This window comes from Harpia harpyja, chromosome 11 (genome assembly GCF_026419915.1).
Source record: "Harpia harpyja isolate bHarHar1 chromosome 11, bHarHar1 primary haplotype, whole genome shotgun sequence".
NCBI classification, from domain to species: domain Eukaryota; kingdom Metazoa; phylum Chordata; class Aves; order Accipitriformes; family Accipitridae; genus Harpia; species Harpia harpyja.
In genome coordinates, this window is record NC_068950.1 from 11,568,153 (window position 1) to 11,587,809 (window position 19,657).

Sequence of the window (19,657 nt, forward strand, 5' to 3'; positions counted from 1 at the left end):
TTTAAGATTTCTGAAACATTACCTTTCATAAAATAGTCACAGGAAATACTGTTTATCTTAAAAACTGACTTCTGCATCTTTTTCTGTGTAAGCAAGTATAGGATCCCAGATTGAGCTTTTAGAGAAAGCAGGTCCTGATGGTTTGAAACAACCTTTCAAAATCACACAACAGAATCTACAAGGAAGTTGCCCTCAGCTTTAATTCAGACACAAACCATTCCAAATACAAATTACAGCTAGTAATTCAGATTTTCAAGAGACACAGTCATTTTTAGATAGACTCACTGCATTTGCATATGCAAGCCACTTGCACATGCCAACACCGCAGTTCAGCAACCCAGTGACACACAAATGGCCTTATTTCAAAGTCAGACTGAGGCTGGCCTGAAATTCTTCTGAAGACTAACATTACTGTTCATTTACATGTGCAATAACAGAAATTAGTTAGCCTTACAAACAAGACATTTAAAATCCAATTACTCTGATTTTGAGTGCAGTCTTCCGATTTCCAGAATGTGGATGCTATATGGATAATATCACCTAATTTCTCTCATACTAACTGCTCCATTACAGTAACATACAAAACCCGATGTTTTGTCTCTTCCTCTCACCTTCAACAGCTCCAGCCCTTGAGTAATGCAGCCTCCTGAATGCCAGTTATGCAACCTTTGTTTGAAAGCAGAGGACGGTTAGGAAGAAGTGAATTTTAGATGAAAAAGTTGATTGTTTAAAAAAAATTATGTTCTTAGGAATTGCAGCTCTCTTGCAGTCGTCCACATACATAACAATTTGCTTCATGTAAGCAGTGCCCTACGCTGCAAGAGAGAGATGCATACACACAGAATGAATATGCATTACATAAAGACAGTACACACTGCAGAGAACTTCAGAAATGATCCTGTTTTACTCAGTGGTGTAGAATACCATTGTTTAAAATGTCTTCTTACTACAGCTGCTCTTTCAGCATCAGCATCATTACTGCTACAGGAAAACTGAATACCTATTAACAAACCAATATTCAAATTAAACTGGGATACCTATTAATGTTTCATCTAGGAAGGAGTATCATGGATTTTAAAACGAGTTCTGAGGTGCCAAGCATTTACCAGAAGTACCAGCTATTACGGCACACTCTACTGTAAAGAAACAGTGAGACACTGAGACATACCCGCTCCATCCTACCTAACAAACCCCTTTTTATCTGCATCAATATACATATATCCAGAGTCTATGAGACTATCAATTTTAATATCAATTCTTCCAGTAACCATCATTTAAACCTATTCAGCCCATAATACTGATATTAGCCAAGGTTTTATCATTCTGTTTGGAATGATGGGCAACTATGCTCCCCTGTTTTTGCAGATAACGGATTATAAATTCACACAGACAAAACAGAATACAGTCTCCAAGAGGGCAAATGCAAATCTCACTTGCACTCTACCCTTCAGAACAAATGTGTCAATTTATGTGACTTTTAGAGCTGGTAGGTCATACAGTGCCCCAAGAGCCAGGAATTGTGTTGAGTGTCATTTTAGTGCTATTGTAAGTGGTTATGTATGGAAAAGAAATTGCAGGACAATTCTTAATGTGGCAAAACTTTTTATAATTTTATGCAATCCCTGAAAAAAATATTATTGGCATTATTTTCCACCTCAAATACCATACATAAAAGTTAAGATGACATAAAAATAAAAATTACTAGTGGATGTTGCTCCTTTTTTTCCTGAAAAGAGCTGTCATTTAAATTGAAGAATTTCTTTGAAGACAAAGCGTGAGCACTAGAGTTTCCCTTTTGTGCACACAAAACTGAAAGATTTTTCTCCAGATGAGCTCTAAATGAATCAAAACTTGGCAAATTAAATTCACCTTAGGGACATTTTATTCCTGAGTTTGGAAGAGTAATATTAACATTTACTATGAAACTAGGTACCCTGGTACAGTCATAATAAACTAAACCTTTTATCTGAAGTCTGAATTTAAATGAAGCTATTTAAAGAATTAAAATTCTGTCAACTTCTGCTCTTCAGAGGCAATATTTTTTCACTAATTTCTAATAAGTATTTTCAGTTCATATATACTTTATTATTCCACAGTATGTGGCACCACTAAAATAATTCAAACAAGTGGAAGACTAATTGTCAGCACTAGCAGGTCAATTTATACAAAAAGGAGGCATCCTATCAATCCAACCAGCATATGATCTGATTTTTCTCTACAAACCACATTAAATTATAAAAATATCAAGAATCTACTTGCCATGAAATGAACAATCTCAGTTTAAGAGAAAAGTTAAGTAATAGTCATCCTATCCTTACCCTTTCAGAAAAGGCAGAAAAAAGTAAAACTTAAGAAACTGCCTATAGATACTGAATTTAAAAGAAACATGAAACTGGAAAAGTCGCATATACAACTCGAAGTGATCAATTCCTCTAGAACTGTTTTGCTTAGTATCTAAGTATCTCATTCAAAAAGCAATAAAACAGGTATTAGTTATCTCTCCTTTTAGTCAACTGAAAAAAATCACAATTATTATATAAGGATCAATTATCATAATAAAATAGGATCTTTTATAATTGATAAGCATATAGCTATGCCATTCTTGATATCTAATCTCTCTATAAGTTAAGGGAGACCATTGCTAATTAGTAGAGAGAACAAATAAAGATGCAAAGAAAGAACTAGAACAACAAAAATATAATAGATCAGCATTTCTGAAACTTTTTAACTTTTATTGCTGGGAAATTTGTTCAGTGCAAAAAGACAGGCATGCTGTGTTTCTAATATTTGTAATCACAAATTGGGCAAGGTACCATCTTCAAAGATTTCAGGATGCTTTCTTGCAAAAGGGAGGACCTTTATCATGTTCAGTATGCTATTTGCCATAAGCACATATCAAAAGAAAAGATGGTAGTCATACCGGTTTTGGTCGCACGACAGGACAGTAGTCTGTCTGGAAATATGAGAATGCTTCACTGCATAGACACATTTTTGAAAAACTGCTGCAACAAGAAACCAACACGTTACATACTACTCTTCATGCTCTCATATGGTTTTAGACCAGAGTGCTTAACAGACAGAGCTCTGATGAAATGGGTCGCTCCCCACTGTACTGGGCAGAGAACATACAAGTTATTCCTCACTACGTAGAAGCATAAACTTCCCCATTTTCAGTTAGGACAAACAGATGCAGCATTCTGAACACAAATATTTGCTACAAAAATACTCTAATGTTTCAGTCCATTAACCAACCTGCTGTGGCAGCTGGTGAACAGTCATCTTTTTAATTAGACATCCTTGCTGATTAATTAGTCTCAGAACACTGAGCAGTGGAACCCTGCACGATGCCATCGGGACAAAAAAATATTCCTCTTCCTAGTTCTAACTTAATATCCTTTGGTATTGCTGCAAATAACAAGCTTGATTAATTTTCTACTCAAACTAAAATAGCCTTCCTATGTAAGTAATTCTCTCAATCCACAGCTAAACTGTTTCAACCCAACTTTTTCACACAAACAAACAAATAAATAAATAAACCCAAACCCACAAACATGGCATCAAGGCACCACTTTCAAAGTCAACTGCATTTAATCCTATCTGCATAGACACAGTGGCTCATTTGTAATCTCCTCCACTTTCCATTTACTAACTATGCGAGCAAACTAGCAATAAAAATAAAAAAGCCAAGTAACTATTAAGTATGAAGCAAAGAAGCAAATAAGCAAATACCTTTTCTTGTTTGAACAGTTTTGGTAATTTCAAAGTTTAAAAAGTAAATACATTTCTACATTAGGTTTACATGAAAGTTGTTCTTTACTTCAGTCCTTTGAGATCAGTTTGTGGATAGATGCACCAAGGAAAACAGATAATTGAAGTTAATTCAATGCATGGAAGTCTGAGCTTAAGCAGATGAATAAACTTCAACAATGGTGTTTGCTATTTTTAGCTATCCTATTTCTAACTTTTAATTTTGGACAAGAGACTACTATCAAACTTTTGAGAGAAGAGATGATACAGACATCCATTTGTAAGACTTCTTACAGTCCTACCACTACGAAAAATTTTCTGTTCTCAGAAGGTGCTTATAATAATGACACACAGCTGTTAAAGAATTCCAAAGATTTTTCTCTACTGTAGCTCTTTGTTTTCTGTAGAGGTTTGTAACAGAAGTGTTAAGACTGATCTGATGACAAGACAGTCAGGGACCCACAGCAAAGCTACAGCACGTCACCTCTGCCAACAGGAAAACAGGCTGGAAACCACAAACCCACCCACAATGAAGAAAGAGAGACAAAGAGCAGCAACGTTGTCTAAGATTTACGCAGGCTGAAGCCAGCAAGCTTCTGAGGGAAAAGACCACACCATGAGAACTGTCTGGCTTCCAAAGAGTACCAAAAACTTGTCAAAAAACCAGTTTGTTGTCACTAACAAAGAGAAACCCAAGAGATGTAGGGACGACTTTGTAGGCAGCATCCCTTGTCCACCATGTCACACACAACTGATCCTAGCCAAGGCAGCTGAACACATGCACCATAGGGCTTGTGACTACATGGATACAAGAAAATTAATGAGTAATGTGTAATTCCATCAGTGTATACAGACTGCTTCCATTTGCCATCATTCACTGTTCTTTTCATCAAACAAGTGCTAAAGTTGTATTTTGTACCTGGGCCTGCAAAACTTCCTAACCTGAGAGGTCTCCAGAAATCTGAAACATTAATTTTTGTTTTTTTCTTTTTGCTTTATAATGAGAGGATTTGTCTTGTAGGAATCAGAAACAATAATACTGGTCCAAACAGAAGGGATAAACCACATATATTAGCTCTAAATTGATCAGATTTCATCCAGCCCCAAAAACAATACATTTGCTCCGCCTTCTGCAGCAATGGAATGTACTTTCATATAACTGGCCCCTATTGCCCGAGAATTACACCTCTGGGTGATTAGTGCCAATTTCAAATTATTATATTACTGAGATAAATTATTTTCATGATATGGCAATGTTTAATCCCCAAAGCAATGCCTCTCATATCTGCTTCAGACTTTGGAAGAATTCTTAGAATTTTCCCTCTTCTGTAGAGTGGCTTGAAACATTATTGGCCCAGATGCAGAACACCATTACACAGTCAGCAGACAAAGCTATTTTTTGGCCAACTCTTCTGAAGCCTGACCCTTTAATTAGTTATTATCTCTAACTGTTCTGGGCACATGCTCATATTGCCAAAGGAAATTATGACTATAAACAAACAATCTTATTTTTGGTTCTCTTACAAGTCATTTGGAAGGACAGCCATTTAGTCTTTCTTGAAGACCTTTGACTCAAAGTCACCATCCATCTCAAAAATGGGCACATTCATATGCAAACTTTCATTGATTTTGAGTCACATAATACTACCAACATCTACTTTACCTGAAACCAGGTTTCTTTTTCTGATCATACTTTAAATAATAATAATAATAATAATAATAATAATAATAATAATAATAAAAAAAAAAATTTAAAACAAGTTTTGTTTCCTTAAACCAGAGCAGCAGCAGCATTTAAAAGTAGTCTATATATGCTGTTAGATGAACTTTATATATACAGCTCATTTCTTAATGGAAATCAGATTGTAAACTGAAAGTCTTTTATAAAGAAATCACATATTTAACAATCATAAATCCTACCTTAAAATGGTCCATCCAAAAGTTTTCAAACTACAGAATGTGAATGACTGCCTTCTTTTTCTGCCTTCATTATTCTACTTGTACAACATAGAACCCTGACAAGTGTTACTTTCTAAACTTAGGAAAAAGGACTTGAGCGTACATAATTTCACGAGTAATCAGTAACAGCACTACAGAACAGGCACCCGGTCTGTAACGCTGAAAAGGATGGAAAGAAGTCTTGCCCTACAAATTCAGCAGTGCGAACACATACAAGAATGAAACCATCTAAAACAGAAAAGCAAAATGTTAATAATAGGCAACATAAGTTGTAATAAAAGATCTGTCCCAATTCAGATGTAACAAGTGTTCTACAGTAAGTTGCTTTATTACTGCCGTCAAGTGACAGCAGATTTCTAATGATTTACACGTTGACAGTGCCTGACACCTATTCTAAAATAGAGTGGGGCAAGGTGGAGCATAAGTATTGCTGAAGACAATTACCAGTCACCTCAACTGTAAACGGGGCAAACTGTGGCTTGCCACTAGTTGGTGTATCAGAGCACAAAATATATTTTGTCATGGAAAAATTCATCTGAGTCTCTTGAGAGGAACCAGTGAAGCTGAACATGAAATAATGTCAAGTAGGCAAGAAAAAAACCTCTACAAATGAAGTGACCCTAGCCTGTGCATGTTTTTCTACTTACATTCTTTTAACTAATGGATCTGACATGCTTTTACAAAAGCTCTACATACAAGCACCAGTATTACCCCTTCATTATCATCACATAAGAAAATTTTTCCCACTCCAATTTGCCTTTGTCTTTTCCTTAAAATAAATAAATAAATTAAAAATCATACATAAATATACATTTATCTCTGCTGATATATGTTTTATATTCCCCTTCCTATACTGGGCCGTGTGCAGCAGGGTCAAAAGCCTATGGCACACACGCCACAAAGGTAACTAAGGCAGATTTTGATTGTCGTACAGAACAGATTTACATATATGTCAGAAACGAAGCAGCTGCCAAATCAAAACTCCTACTCTCTAAAATTGTATGCAAGACCTACTATTGTGCTCCAGTCAAAATTTCTGAGATGCTCATGGTAATCACCAGGCTGAAACTCAGCAGGAGACGTAAGATACAGCAAGATAGTGCTTGTCAGTAAGAAAGTATTAGTGAGAGCAGAAGTATTTCTTTCTCCCTTCCCTCCTGGAACTCCAAACTCACCTAGGGATGGGAAATGTATTGGCATGTTGTCCTGGTTTCAGCTGGGATAGAGTTAACTGTCTTCCTAGTAGCTGGTACAGTGCTATGTTTTGAGTTCAGTATGCGAAGAATGTTGATAACACTGATGTCTTCAGTTGTTGCTCAGTAGTGTTTAGACTAATGTCAAGGATTTTTCAGCTTCTCAAGCCCAGCCAGCGAGAAAGCTGGAGGGGCACAAGAAGTTGGCACAGGATACAGCCAGGGCAGCTGACCCAAACTGGCCAACAGGGTATTCCATACCATGGGACGTCACGTCTAGTTTAGGAACTGGGGAGTGGGGGTGGGGAATTGCCACTCAGGGACTAGCTGGGTGTCAATCAGCGGGTGGTGAGCAATCGCACTGTGCATCATTTGTACATTCCAATCCTTTCATTATTACTGTTGTCATTTTATTAGTGTTATCATTATCATTATTAGTTTCTTCTTTTCTGTTCTATTAAACCGTTCTTATCTCAACCCACGAGTTTTACTTCTTTTCCTGATTTTCTCCCCCATCCCACTGGGTGGGGGGGAGTGAGTGAGCGGCTGCGGGGTGCTTAGTTGCTGGCTGGGGTTAAACCACGACACATGAATGCTCTGATATGGGAAAGGAAACACAGTTCACTAGATCATTCTTGACAGACTACTGACCTCCAGTGCAGAGGACTAGCAGACATATCTTTTGGAGAAACTAAGTACAGCATTGATTTTTCTAAGACAGAAATTTTATTTTGCTTTCTGTGCTGAATTGAAACACTAAAACAAGCCCCAAATTACTGTCTCCTACAGAACACATAGAACAAAACACTCTAACTGAAAAATAGTGCAGTAGATTTCAGAGCTGTGCATACAGATGGATATATACAGTGTATCACGCATACCAGATCTGTTAAGTGATGTGAATAATAGTTGGCTAATCTAACATACTACTTCTGCACAAACTGCACGCAACTGGAGTAGAACAAACGTGTCTATATCACAGTCTCTAAAGTAAATTTAAAATGTTGAGTCTGCTATCATTCAGTTCATCACAAGGAACATGTTTTTGGCCTGCCAGCAATACAATTCTCCTCCTCCACTAGCAAGCACAGTTTCACCAGGAGTTAACCAGCAACACTGTATTACAGTTCCAGTTTTTACCAGGTTTCTCTCTGTTCCCCTTAAGAGGCAGTTGTAAATTATGTATCATATATTCAATACTAATAATTCCAGCTATTGCGTTCACCTTTTAAGCTATGATAGTAAAATAACAGTTTTCAAGATTTGTGCCTCAAGTTAGCCCCCTCTGAAATTTTCTTCAGGAAAAAATTCCTTTAGATCTCATAATCAAAGAAATCAAAGATGTCAAAGATGCTTTTAAAGCCAAGCCTCATTCAAGAAAACTGGCTGCCATTCCTTACCATACTGGTAAGTACTGGCTAACACTATATTAATTACTACAGTACTCTACAGCATTTTGCTATAGCGTTACACAGTTCAGCCATGTTATTTTGATCACTGGACAAAAAACCCCAACTGCACCTATATAAACTTCCTTTCTTACAAATCCCTGGGTGCAGAGATTTTTCCAGCGTACCCTCTTTCTCACTGAGGTACTGCAATTGGCAATTTAGCCAAACGGTGCGGGTAAGGGTGGATGACCAGAAAGGGGAAAGGGCCATTGTTGGAAGAGCGGGCTCTTACAAAGGAGCTGTTACAATGAGCTAGGAGATAGAGCAGCATGGGACAGAGTGTTACGAAATGTTCAAGGGAACTGCAGTAACAGGGAGCTGTTTAAGGGAGAGTGCTGTACCAGGGGGAGTTGCATGAGGAGGTAAGTAGGTAGTGGATCAAGTTCACAGATGTTACTACCACCTCCTACTTCTTGTATCTCAGCACACTTTATTCTCAAGACTGGAAGTGCAGAACACTGCCACCTCCAACCACCTAGGAATGTCTTACAGAAGTACGCTCAGGAATGCACTCTCTTGCAGAATATACTACTAAAGTGGTCAAGACATCTACAAAAATATCCAGCTTCCAGAAGTGAGCCTAAACAAGAGAAAAACATTAAGCAGAATGACCAAAATAAAAGGAGACAATGTCTCAAAAGGTGGACAATCTGTGTAAACGTATGCGTAAACTGAAAGAATCAAGATGAAAGCTCTGTATTTGATGAAAAAAATAAATAATTATGGAAAAAATAAAGTACATCATGTTGCTATATTGGGATGGTAGCATACAAACAATGCAGAAAAAAGAAATCAGTTCTGCTTTTTCATACAGAAGCAGCAAGTGAACACTCATTAATAGCCAGATAACTCTGAAGTTTAACATGCATATTATTATTGACACGCATAAAAAATTAGCTGTCAAGTTTTTCTGGAGCGCCCAATATTAACTATTCCTAAAAATGGGCCTTAGCTTTGGTTTGGCATAGACTCTCTGCTGTTCATTTCTCTTCATGAATCCTTTCATGCAATGTATACCACATGATGTGATCACCAGCAGTTATAGACAGTCAGACTATAGAAGAAGTTTTGTGCTTTCAGAATAAAAGCGATTTACTTCATAAAAAACCTGAGTTTGCAGAAACGCTTCAGTTCAGAATAGGATTTAATTTTCTAATCCATAACAGTATAATATTTCATATTAAATACCGTATGCAACACCATCTTCCAAAATATACGTCAATGAAGTATTTCTATCATGAAAAGGCCAAGTGTAGCAAGGTATTTTTAAGACATGAGGCCCTAGCGTCACGATAAGGCTTGCATTTTAGAAGTTTTCCACTCCCTCCTCCGCTGTGAAACAAACATCTTCCCCACTTTTGGAAAGCAAGAGCAAAATAATGGAGGTGGTTTTGATGCAACATACAGCTGACAGATGTCCTGTGAATGGTTTCTAAGGAAAATATAACCCAACTACAACGTCAAAAAGAAAAACTTACACTATCAAAACATCCTTTTTTATTGGTAAAGGAAAAAGAAGCCATGAGGACAGCTCTCACTCTGGGGACTCTTAAACTTTGCAAACATAGCGGGTAGGTCAAATTAAGAAGACAAGTATCAAAAAGATATGACAACATTACAAAAGGGAACTTTTACTAACAAAGTCTACCCCAGAATTTTTGTATGGACAGATGATTCATTCCCTAGATAACAAATGCAACATTTTCTATCAGCAACATATAAAATTATCTTCATCCGTTTCTGCCATTATGACCATTTTTGAGACCGCTGTTTTTCTCAGAGTGCATAGTTACCCTGTAGTGGCAAGAATTTTAGAACCCCAAATGGTGAGTTTACCTCCTGACACCGCACAGAGTTTTTGCTACTACAACACAGTCGTTCTCAATCTTTCAAACACAGCTATAAGCAGTCTGGAACATCTGTGCAGACAACTTATGATGTTGACTGACTGCCCTGATGACATTAGGATACAGAATGGGAAGAGATTACCAAAAGGATTCTCGTCTCAAATTGCCCATATAGCAAGGAGACTGGTCTTCTGCTAGGTAACAATGTTTTTAACGTTCTTTTTTAAAATAAACAACAAACCAAGAAATTCCCAACTTTGTGTGGTTTTCTTTGGGTTTGTTTTGTTTACTTAAAACTAAAAACCAGAAAATTAAGAACAGAAACTGTTAAAAAACCAAAGCGATGAATTTGAGTTTATAAAAAAAAAAAAACCAAACCTTAACACCTGAACAACAAGGTGATGTACTTATTATCATCACAGCAAGTGAATAGAAAGCTAAATGTCAAGCATTACTACAGATATAGGTCAGCAATTTCTATTGTTAATGCCATTCAGCAGATACCCATGGCAGGAGGTAAAGTCACCTAATCTCAATTTCAGTTGCTTAAAACAAGTCAAATTGTTTCACTGTCTTGCTACTTTGCCACTGAATAAAACTGCTGCTCAGCAGAAATCATTTTAACCAAATGAAAAAAAAAAAAGGAAAGAAAGAAAAAAAATCACTTACCATTGTGATGAGAACTCTATATTTATCCAGCATTGCCTGGTTGTCATGGCATCCTGCCAGCAACTGCCAAACCTCTGCCCTCAGTGCTTCTGGAACACCACTTTTTACCAGGGTAGATAATCCATTTGGTCTCACAACAAGATTATTGTGCCTGAGAAACAGACAATCGTTTGCCTATTATACTTCAACTACAGGAGTAGAAATCAAGATAAAAAATATAAAAAGTTATAAACTTTCCAAGATTATTCTGAAAAGTAGAGTCAGCAACTGGCAACATAAACTTTTCTTCCACTGGTTACACTAACTAGTATTTGTCAGATGGAAAGTAAAAATTCTGCAAGGATTTACAGTAAGAACCAGTGGCAAAAAGTAATGTTATCCAAATTCTCTAGGTGTAGAGAAATTAATGAAAATTAAACCAATAAATAATTGCAGATAATTGAATTAAACTGGCTAATGAAGAACAATTTGAATTGAAAGAGAAAATGATGCCATCTGTGCAGACAATTCAATTTAAATATTTGTTCTACATATACGTTTAGCTTAGGTTAAGAACAGGAAATTAAAAATAACCTAAGATGTATAGAGAAATAAATTTTGGAAAACAAATAAAAGCCAGTTTTAAGAGTACTAACGTGAAGACTGAAGTTCCAGTTTACACTTCATACCAAGAGTACGTTGCAAGTCCCACAAAGCAGTAACACTTGCACACACCTTAGTAAAATCCCACCATCCCAAATAAATCTGCCCTGTTAGTTTGAGCTAGTGTTTTACTATCTGTTTGTACACACACCAAGAAATGTAGGAAGACAGTTGCAGGATGACTTTTTTTATTCTCCAATACTGTGTAATTAATCCTACAAAAGTTGGTATATAGAACCATGAAAAGGCCGTATTCAGACAGGTTGAATACTAAAGATCTGTTTTTCAAAAATAATCCCATCACAGAGCCCATACATTTAGGATAAAAATCACTGAACATGCACAATATTGCAGAGCTTTCAGCCACAGATGTTTAAACATCATTTTTGGGATAATAGGGTTTACTGATCCAGATTAAACCTCGCTTTGACTTATTACGGCAATTTTCCTAGCAATGCAGCAGGAAGACCATGTGAATTGACTCTTTATTTTTTCTAATGTAGGAAGTGCTTTGCTCTGTTATTGTTTTGACCATTGTTATGTTTTTCAACTCTACTGGTAGGAGAATAGCAAGAGTGGCAGTTTAGCCAAATGCTAGCAAGCTGTGATTAAATTAAATAACCTGCAATTTGACCTTCGATTTTAAGTAAATGTTTAGAGTACTTATTCTTTGAAACAGGTCATTAAGATACGAACAGTTTACCACTACTGTTTAAATTTAAAAGGTGCTCTAAATAATTTTTTCCTCCACTCCATGGATGATATCTCCAATTTTCCAAATGACTTGAGAATTAAAAAAAAGAGTGTGACTATACAGAGCCCTTATTCTTTTAAACACAGTATTTATTTGAAATTTTAAATGTGTAGTGCAATACAAGTAATGTCAAACTTTATCATTCAGTTAGCCAAATTAAAACCCAACTAGTCCCTTTCCTCTTTTTCAGTATATTTTGCAGCAAGTCACATTAGACTAATGGTCTTGTGATGGGAAAAAGCTAGAAAGAAAAACCAATATTCACAAAAGTATTAAAAGGACTAGACACTCTAAGCAGTTACAAAATTATGAAATGTACATTCAGGAAAAAAAAAATAAATAAAATACACCAGAAACTTAAAGCTCAAGTTGTGTGAAAATGAAGCATTAATAGCACACTTCAAATCAGATTTGTTTGGTTATTACATGGATTTGGTCATATGTGTTATATGAGAAACACAGAAGGCCGCCTCTGAGGACTCAGCAAGCAGATAAAATTAAATGAACAGCTAAAAAGGTACATTCCCATAGAAACGTAACAGGGAATTTTCCAGCGACACCTAGAAAACAATACAAATATCTTATGGCAACAACTAACAGAGATGCACATTCCATGCTGTAATACCATCCTTACTAGTGAACGTATTCACAATTGAGAATTAAGCATGCTACAGTACACCAGATTTTACTGGATTTGTCACATCTTTAGATAGTTTTATGGTAGAGCAGCATCAGACCATGTAGTAAAGCATAACTCTAACAGACAATTTCTCAGTGTCTGAATGTCTGTTTGGGAAACAGCTTGATCATTAATAATCCTTGCTCTGTATTCTACAATAATGAACAAATACTCATTTTTCCCTCCTTTGTGTAGAGGCCCAGGCACCTTACAGTCCTAGACACTTTCTGACACCTGCTTGGCCAGACTATAACAGAAACAAGCATAACATAAAAGCCTGTCTTATTCTGGTCTTATCCTTTAGCATGTGGGAAAAAATGGGTCATTCATGGATGCTGATATCTTTAGTTTGTTACAAAGTGCTGTAATTCTCCCATGCAAAATTCAAAGACATAATTTTAAAACATCAGAGAGCAAGGATACAGAACCATAATGCATAGACTATGCTCCAACTTGACAAATATTTCAGATCAAAGACTGCTATTGACCATTACTACTTCAAAAAAAACAAAAAACCCCAAAAAACCATCAGAAACAGTTAAGTACTCAGCTAAACTAGCTTAGCTTGCAAGAACAACTTTAATGCTGAGGATGCGTAAATAGTAAAATAAATTAAAAGATACTCCATTACTTTCCAACTGTTTATTGTATCTTTTTTCTAAATTATCTTACTCTTATTCCTGTTTATATGTTTGAAGGAGACTCTTGGAGCAATGTTTCTGCTGAGTCAGTCCATTAGGTTACAGTGACATTTTAATGAAATGACAAGAAGCAATTAAAGTGCAAGAATTTTTTATCTAGGAGACAAATCAGCACATCAGTTCTCCAAGTGGAAATGTTAATTTTTGTTTGTTTACCTTTTTTTACAAGTGCACAGATATTCCACTAGCATATGCTGCAGTTTTCAACACACTAGAAAATTTTATTTCAATCTATTTTTAGTTTTCAATTTGTTAACATTTTTCATCTGTTACTCTTCCCAAGTTTTGTTCTTAAAATGTAACATAACACTATTCAAGAATTCAAGTATTTTATATGCTTGAATTTATCTCAAAAAGATAATATTGCTTGAGACACTCCTAAAGAAAATGTTTGCTACTGCTAGTCTTCAAGCTGGCTGGGATCTCCCCATTTCTCATCCCACTTTTAACTCATTTTAACTAGGGTGTTTTAACTACTAAATGATACTCTGAGTTAAGTGTGTAAGTTATGTTAGGACTTCAAAATAGTTTACTCCAAAAGTCTTCAAAGTTTTGTCTCATTGAACAGCATACTTGAGTGACTTAAAGAAATAATTGGTTACGTGAAGCTTGAGAGAATGAGCTGTGGGCGTTTTTTTTATTTCAGCATGCTTATCCACAGGAGTCCAGATATTTGTCAAGGACAAAAGTTAAAACTAAAAGAATCAACTGACAGATTAATTAAAAAAAAAAAAGTAGCATCTTCCAATGCAAATGCAATGCACATTGAAACAAACCTGCCACACAGTTCTTTAAGGACCCAGGATGGCCTTCCTCATTGGCCTTGGGGTGCCAGATATAAAATTGCAAACAGTTTATAAACTCTCTCTTAGGATGTCTTTTAGAACAGGCTTTGGAAAGTTCTAAACAGCTCCAGAGCAGATCCACTTACAGCCTTTTCAGGTGAGGAAAACGTTTTGTCTCTAGGGATCAACTGACTTCCACACTTTTCCTCAGTATTTCCTTACATCATTCAGAGGGTCCACAGCCAGAATATTTGTACAGTCATTCCATTAAATATCTGTGCTTCCCCAAAAAGATCTTTCATTAAGGCCAGAAACTTGGATGACAAAATAGTTAAAAACAAGCAGGAAGGAAGGGTTCCGTTAAGCTCAATAAAATCTTGTGGTATCTCATTGAGTAACCTTTGCATGAGATCTCCATTAAAGGTGAGGTCAGCAGCAAGAGGCTGTGTTTCTCCAAAGCTACAAAGTGGCCAAGGGGGAATTGCCCAGATAAATCCTTAAAACGTTTTTCAGCTCTCTTTTCAGAGTTAGGAAAAGGAAACTTTGCCAATTCCAGATTAAGGGCCTCTGATTATTTTTGTCTCAGGCAGCAGGAGCCATTTCTTACAAAGGGAAAACCAAGTAAGTGGTTCTGGCATTTGCTAATAGTATAAGGTCTCTCAGAGGTAGCAAATACGCAGACTTTTTTCTCTCTTGGCAAAGTATACGGTGCTACTGAAGCACTTAATTAAACCACAGAAATAACACTGTTGAGAACATACTCTAGGCTTACAAATATTCTTCATTTTACTCTCCAAGAGAAACAGTTTTAGTAAGGATCACAGTCTTTCTAGAACTCCTTTTCAAGTGCTTACATATAGCACATTAAAAAAAAAAGAAAAAAGAAAAGAGTGCTTCTAAACAAATCAATCAATTAAGTGTACGTCAGCTAGAAAAAATGGCTTAGATAGGACAGACTGGAGTTGCTCTGTCTTTATAATTCTAGCACTAAGAGGCACCAAGTTTCGTAAGAGCTTAACATCCAGCCCCACGGAACACAGGTGGCTACAAAGTTCTGCATCTGAAGACTCACACCCGCAGTGTGAGCATACTTGGACATATTCTCAAACACTGAACGAAACAAGATTTTTGCAGATGCTGTGGGAGAGATCTGCCAAATAACTCCAAGTTAAAATAAGAGGATTTACCAGTCCCTTTTAAAGTAGGTTTAAAAAACACATTTCAATGTGTTTTGTATTTTAGTTTTTAAACTGCGTAAGCTGAAGAATTTCAAACCTCCTGCGCAAGAGCATATAGTCTCATAAAACAAAGAAAAGGTTACTATATAAAATCTAAATTTAAGAAATTAAGCATTACCATCTCCCCAGTAATTCTCCCCAGGAATACAAAATCTTCTCAGGACAATCCTTTGACACATCACCAGTGCCACTGGAGAGTTCATTATCACTCTCTGCAAAAAAAAAAAAAAAAAAAAAAGGACAAAACAAGAAAACAAAAGCATGCACAGATTTACCAAAGAGAACAGACATTAAAGATGCATACACATCGGTCTCAGACAAATTATTCTCACATATCAGTTTTAAAACCACAAAAAGACATAGGAAGTATTAGTGGAACCATAAAGAACGTTTAGCAGATTTGACAAAACAAGTGTATTAATAAAGTTACCATAAAGTTCAAGAGAAAAAGACTAGGGAATAATTCACAGCACTGTTACAGGAAAAAGGGCCGGGATCTAGAAAAACATTATGGGCGTAAAGATTCAAGGCTGTCAACTATCCATTTAATGAAATTTCACAATGCAGTATTATCTAAAAGTCACATCCATTCCAGACTTCACATAAAGACAACTCTCTTTTAAAGCATAATAGATAACACTACTTCACTATACTGCATCCCTTATGTGCCATTCTGCTCTCATGTGGTACTCTGATCTGAAGAAGCCTATTCAAGAGCCACAAAATAATTTTTTTTACTGAAACAAGTTCATGGATGAGCAGCAAAAACAACAGTGTGACATGAAAGGTCATATTGCATGGAACAGAAAAGAATGCTTCAAATGGAAAAGAAACCTCATAAGTATTAAGAATAAAACACTTATGGAGGAATATATGTCATTATATGACTAATATACAAAACCAGAAGGGATAATGTGAGCCTGGGATAGTGTGCTCAAAATCCATTCAATCCAAGTAACCATCCAATTTCCAAGTGTCTTATGGGTCTATGCAGCTGTCCACACTAAGTTGAACAGTCTAACTCTTTAGAGCAGCTCCTCATGTGGATGTGGTTTTGCAGTTATTTGGACTTTTTCCAGTTTTATCTGAAAAAAATACTGCTAAAAATTAAACGAGTGCAATTTCAGCAACACCAAACATTGACAGGGCTCCAGTTCTTAGCATCTTTACTATGAAACACAACCTAAAAAGAGACACTGCAACAGCCCCATTATCCTGAGAGGCCTCTGAAGCTATGGATAGTTTAGATGTTAGAGGGTCTCCAAGGTTGCTCCTTCTTATGAACTGAGCTGTCTCAAGAAGCTAAAATAAGACAAAAAAGGAGCACCAAAGCTATATCTGCTCCCCAAATCCCTTAGATACTCTCTTCAACACAGCTCAGTCACACCTGGTTGCTGACCTAATATCTTTAATTCCTCAGGTACATTAAACACTTCATCTCCAACTTTATGTAGACAACAGCAGCAGTTCAGGTAGAGAAGGATCTTCACTACTTGTACAATTATCCTCTCACTTCAATTACACGTTTCTAATTTATAGTGTCAGCAATTGTCAAATACAAATAATTAATAAAAATATCATCAGTGCTTGAATTTGACAACAAACCGTGAGGAGAAAGATAGCACGTACTGTATTTCAAGGACAACAGCAAAAATGCTGCACTGAGAGAACAGAGAAGCATATCAGAAATCTCTTTGTATTTCAAATTGAACATTAGATTAGTGAAACCCTTTAGCTTGGAACCTGTTTGTACAGCTTTACAGGCCCCAAAATACAAGACCAACCTTCAATTAAATACTTCCCCTTAGAATTAAAAAACAAACAAACAAACAAAAAAAACCAAACAAAAAAACCCCACCCACACTCATAATAGATCTACAGGAAACTTGATTTTAAGGTTTTCCAATCTTTTGCATACATTCACTAGATCTGAAGATGGAAATATGAAGATCTAAAACCCCCAGATTTATAATTTTAACTAAAATTTGGTATCACTATAAAAGGTTTCCCAGTAACCAAAGGAACCCATTTAGTTCCATTGGAAGAAATGTATTTCAAGACTCAACTTTCCTTTCATTTTAAAATTACCAAAAATATTGTAAAGGCAAACCTACTCACTTGCCACTCAGGCCTGGTAATAGCTAAAAAAAGTTAAGTTAAAGCAATTAAATGCATTACATTTTTTAAATTCTCTCCTCTCCTGATTTGCCTAACCGGATCAAAGTGATCAATTATAAATGCAGCCCTTCCACTTGCCACGGAAAAAAATTTTGAGGAAGCCTTCTCTAGATTGAGTACATCATCCATTCAGAGACACAAGGCACATGTTAATGATACTGGTACGTATTAAGAATCTTAAGAAACCTGGCTCACACCAGACATGTATCATTAACCACAATTTCAGAAAGGTTTCACACATTCAAGGTAAAGACACACAATCTGGCACAAAATTCTGAAAGGAGAGATTTGAATTACTTTGGAGAGACTGAAGAACCACAGTGCATCTCTACAAGATCTCCTGGTGAAAATATACACAAACAAATCTTGCCGTCTGAAACAGAATCTGATAAAGAAGAAAATCCCCAACCAGCCCAAAATGTTTAAAAATGAAGCTACACTGAATACTTTCAGGAACAAAGCACACTAGTTGTTATCTGATCCAAACTTGAGCTTGCCAAGGAATACTAGTATCAGACAAAAGAAACAAACCCCTTCTTTTCTCACTACGCTGGTATTCTATGCAAAATTCTTCAAAGTTCTTAATTCTTCAACATTCTTAAGGAGATCAGTGTTACATAGCATACGTACTCCAGCAAGATGTATCACAAAGCTAAAGTGCTTCAGCCCTGAAAATTCTTTCATCTGGAAGGCTTAACAGTATTTGGAATGTATTATTCAGTTATATGTCAGAAAATCACAGGCCTTAATTAGAAATGCCATATGCTCCCTTTCAAAACACGCTAACGTCAAACTTCAAAATAGAACAGGGCAAAGGAAAGAGAATAAACAGCTTTAAAAATCTCTATTTTGTTTCCACTCTGAAGACTATTTACATATTCTAACCTGTGTAAGCACTTAGGTATAAATTAGGGGGGTGGGGGAGGAAAAGGGATATTTAACTGTAGATGTTCTTCTCTGAGGTGTACTTTTATACATTTTTTTCCACATTCTATAGCATCTGTAAGCCAGCAGCATTAGCCAGGGCATGATTTTATCCACCCTTATTCTGCTGAGAATGCAACAGATCCCCTCCTCTAAATATACTGTGTACTTCTCCCTTCCTCCTTTATTTGCCCTGACCTCTCAGAGCCTATCAACTAGACAATAAAACTTATGCCTCATCAGAAAAGGAGGAGAACGGGAGATGTCTCAAGGGAGCAAACCTGAGGGGCTGGGTTGTAAATGGGTGTACAAACAAATAGCCTTTAAGAATACTTATAGGTCAGCCTCTCAGGCTTTTTGTTTGTTTGTTTTGAATTGCTATGTGATTCACAAAATTCACAAAAAACCTCACTTTCTGGATGTCTCATGAACCAATTCCGTGAATTCAGAGCCTCTCTTTAAAGCAAGCCTGAAGGATCACACTTCCACAGTAAGCATTGCTCTGCATGGCTTCAGCACAGAATCATAGAATACTTTGGGCTGGAAGAGAACCCTGGAGATCATCTAGTCCGACCTCCTACTCTGAGCAGCCCTAGTTAGATCAGGTCACTCAGGGACCTGAGTGGGAGGGTAGAGTCTTGAACACCTAGAATCTCTCTGGACAACCTGTTCCACTAATTGACCATGCTCATGGTTTAAAAACAAACGAACCAACCCACCAAAAACATCCTTTTATCTAACCAGAATTTCCCAGGTTCCAACTTGTGTCTGGTATCTGTTGCCTCTCAGCCTGTTATTGTGCACCTCTGAGAAGAGCCTGGCTCTTCTACTGCTCTGATGTAGTAGTTGTAGACAGCAATAAGATTCTCCTCTGCACATTTTCTTCTCCA

General features: G+C 36.5%; 1 protein-coding gene across 1 annotated transcript in view; it reads right to left on the reverse strand.

Moving 5' to 3' along the window:
• Window positions 1–19,657, reverse strand: part of RABGAP1L (RAB GTPase activating protein 1 like) — a 265,155-nt gene that overhangs the window by 187,915 nt on the left and 57,583 nt on the right. The window contains 2 exon segments of the mRNA XM_052801837.1: window positions 10,867–11,017; window positions 15,784–15,877. Coding sequence (XP_052657797.1) covers window positions 10,867–11,017; window positions 15,784–15,877 — 245 coding nt within the window.